At 41.5% G+C, this 3457-nt stretch overlaps 1 protein-coding gene across 1 annotated transcript in view; it reads left to right on the top strand.

Moving 5' to 3' along the window:
- LOC101999663 (tetratricopeptide repeat protein 30A2) overlaps positions 1–349 on the top strand; it is a 6273-nt gene extending 5924 nt beyond the window's left edge. Inside the window, exon 2 of the mRNA XM_005346608.2 lies at positions 16–349. Within this exon, the coding sequence (XP_005346665.2) occupies positions 16–326 (311 nt within the window). The 3' untranslated portion in view covers positions 327–349. The remainder of the gene's footprint in view (positions 1–15) is intronic.
- Positions 350–3457: the final 3108 nt, after the last annotated feature.

Below are 3457 nucleotides of genomic sequence, written 5' to 3'. Positions count from 1 at the left end.
GAAACTATGACTTTGGTATCTCCAGGGTTATCAAGAGCCTGGAGCCTTACCATAAAAAGCTAGGAACTGATACGTGGTATTATGCCAAAAGATGCTTCCTGTCCTTGCTAGAAAACATGTCAAAACACACGATCATGCTGAGGGACACAGTTATTCAAGAATGTGTCCAGTTTCTAGAGCACTGTGAAATTTTTGGCAGAAACATCCCTGCTGTTATAGAACAGCCTTTGGAGGAAGAGAGAATGCACATTGGGAAGAATACAGTCACGTATGAGTCCAGACAGTTGAAAGCTTTGATTTATGAGATCATAGGGTGGAATATGTAGTTACTTTTGAAAAGGTCATTAGACTTTTTCAAATCTATATTTTCCTTGCTGCTAGACACCACCCACAGTTGCTGCAGCAAATCGCTGCAGAGGCCCAGCGCATTGAGTGTTTTGTCTTGAGCTGTAAAGAGAACTTTGTCTCAGTTAGTAACTAGTATACCATCTGAGGTGCCTGCCTTGTAGGCCCTGTTGTTGGGACACAGCAAACCATCTCTCCATCAGTGAAGAGAAACAGAATGCAGACTTTGTTCTCTTGGCAGATTTGCTACCCAATAAATTTAATTCTTAGCCATATGCCTCCAGGTTTTTTTTTCTTTTGGTGATTGTTTGTTGATTGGTCTCTTTGGGACCTTTTTGTTTCTGTTGTTGGAGTTATTTCACTTTCTGGACCCCATCAAAAATGAAAGTCTGAGAGAAACCCTGTCTCGAAAAACAAAAAAATCAAAAAAAAAATGAAAGTCTGGTTTGGACCTGGTCTAAGTCTTTTTGAAAGTGCCAGTACTAAATAACAGAATCATTTTCCTAGGTTCTTTTCTGGTTATTTTTAGCCAGTGGTTCCATTTTTCTTCCATGATGTGCTTGGTTAGTTCTTAGGTTTTATAATCAACATTTCATCATCTGTGCTTGGGGTTTTCCAAAGTTGACTGCACTTCATAAATGTTTACAATACTAAATATGGAAGTTCTTTTTAAAAGGTGTGTGTGTGTGTGTGTGTGTGTGTGTGTGTGTGTGTGTGTGTAGGCATGTGGGTGCCATGATGTATTTGTAGAAATGAAAAACTTTTAGGAGCAGCTTTCCCCTTTCTGCCCTGACTCTCGTGAGTTGAACTCCAGCCCTCAGGCCTACCCAGGCAGCACTTTACCCACGGCCGCCTTGGAAGCTCAAGTTTAGAAGCTTTGCAATGTTTTTAGTTAAGAAGTGTTGAGCTGAAAATGAAAAAGGGGAGGGGGATAAGTTGCAGACTTCCTACAGCCTGTAGGTCTTAATTCTCTTGCTCCTGGGGTCTTACAATCCTTTCAGCTACTGGGTCCTTTCTACAATTGCTTTTGGCAGTAGCATCTATTTCAGTAAAATCCATACAAAGGAAGCTTGCCTTCTTTTATAACCTGGAATGATAAGCCTGGTCAAAATGAAATATATAAATGCATCTCAAATTAATATATTCTAGTACATTGGCTTACAGAACATGTTTACCATTAAGGGGAATGTTGTAACTTACCAATTACTAAAAAAAAGTTTTTCTTTTTACCTGGTGTTTTTGTTACAACTCTAGCTATACAAGACAGACCCTCTTTTCTGCTACCATTGTGCAAAAACTATGTATTGTGTTAGTTAATATTTAAAAAATAATAAAATTCTCTTAATTTCCTTTTTCAGTTGATCTAATGAATGCATGTTTTTTTTTTCAATTGGAAAAGGATAGATTTATTCTTAATTAGTCCCCAAAATGATAAACTACCTTCTGGTCCAGCATTTTTATTGACAGAATATTATAGTGTGCATATCCACACATGCACAAACACACAATTATTCTTGGAGTAGATGGAGCCTTTCCCGCCTCTGAGGCCCCCAGCTGCTGGTCTGCCCAGTATCTGGAGCTAGAGAAGCAGGTGAGGCGATGGAATAGAGATTTAGCCACGTGGTATACTTCACAGCCCACCTTGGGTCCCCTTCACGTCCACGTCTCCAGCCATTAACAGACCAGAAGTAATGGATCGCAGAGTGGAAGTAACAGATGCCAGTGCCGATTCTGTGACCTGCTCACCAACTCAGATCATCAGTCCTTACACTCACATTTTATTTAATACAAAAAAGGGCATGCAGGCTCTCCAAAAGGACAAGGTCACCTACAGCAGGAGGACAGTCTCTGTCAGCGAAGCTTTCTCAAGCAGTGTTTTCTTTTCCTGCCTTCTAGGGTTTATTTGGGAGATAGTGGTGTTTACTGCTGTAGAATGAATCACATGATAAATGAAAAGAATCTGTCTTCCTTGCCTGCCTCCCTTTCTTGGTTTATCTTCTGTTTGTCAGACATCAGGACAACCCCGCTAGCTGCTCAAAGCACAGCCAGATGTAAGGACTGCACACCAACCTGTAGCAGTAGGTGCTGGGCGGATGAGCTCTGTGATCTCGAGGTGACTCTAGAAGCCCTTTCACCATGCATCTCTAAGTTGAGGCAACGTCTTTAGAGAAAGTTACTGCAATCCCACTTGATTGGCAGGATACATGGAGCTTCATACTTGCCGTGATCTGCATCTTCTCCTTTCAAACATTCTCATGCCAGTAAGAAAACAGCGGCAGCTTTAAATGTGCAGACTTTTTAGACTGGAGATGCTCTGTGCCATCACAGATTACATAATAAAATCAAGAAGATGTTTGCTTCCTGTAGCCATAAAAATCAGGCAGTGGAGCATAGGACCAGGCATCGGCCAGAATGTGATTGACTTCTTATCGAAAGGATAGTTAATATTGTCTTTGGAATCAAGTCTCTGCAGGATGGTTAGACTTGAACCTGCCATTAGTTGAGGTGATTTTGGTTATTTACGTAAATCAGCTCCCTTGCACTTGGTCCTAGATTGATCCACCACAGACTGAAATCCTTGTTGCAGCATCCCAATGTGTTTGAAAAATTACCAGAATTTAGAGGAATAAGCTTCATAACAAAATTACTGGGAAAACAGATGTGAGTAAGAAGACCTTGCCAGTAGCCAGGCTATAACTACGATTGGGTGAACAAGTAAAAAGAGCCCATGTTCTCACCCCAAAGTGAAATTTGCATGCTCCAAAATTAAATGCGCCACAGTGACTAGATAAATTAGCTCAAAAGAATGAATGGCTAACATGTGCCGTGCAAACAGGACACTTGCAAGACACACTAGACAGCTCCACTGATCTTCTATGAGCAGACATGGGGCTAAAGGTTTCACCAGCAATCATGACAACTGATATTTTTTTGAAAAGTGCCCATGTCTGGTCCTATGCTTCAGTTGAAATTGTGATATACCAGTAGGCCAATTTAGCCGGGCGGTGGTGGCGCACGCCTTTAATCCCAGCACTTGGGAGGCAGAGGCAGGCAGATCTCTGTGAGTTCGAGACCAGCCTAGTCTACAAGAGCTAGTTCCAGGACAGGCTCC

This window comes from Microtus ochrogaster, chromosome 4 (assembly GCF_000317375.1).
Source record: "Microtus ochrogaster isolate Prairie Vole_2 chromosome 4, MicOch1.0, whole genome shotgun sequence".
Taxonomy (NCBI): domain Eukaryota; kingdom Metazoa; phylum Chordata; class Mammalia; order Rodentia; family Cricetidae; genus Microtus; species Microtus ochrogaster.
This window is presented reverse-complemented; position numbering and strand designations above follow the sequence as displayed.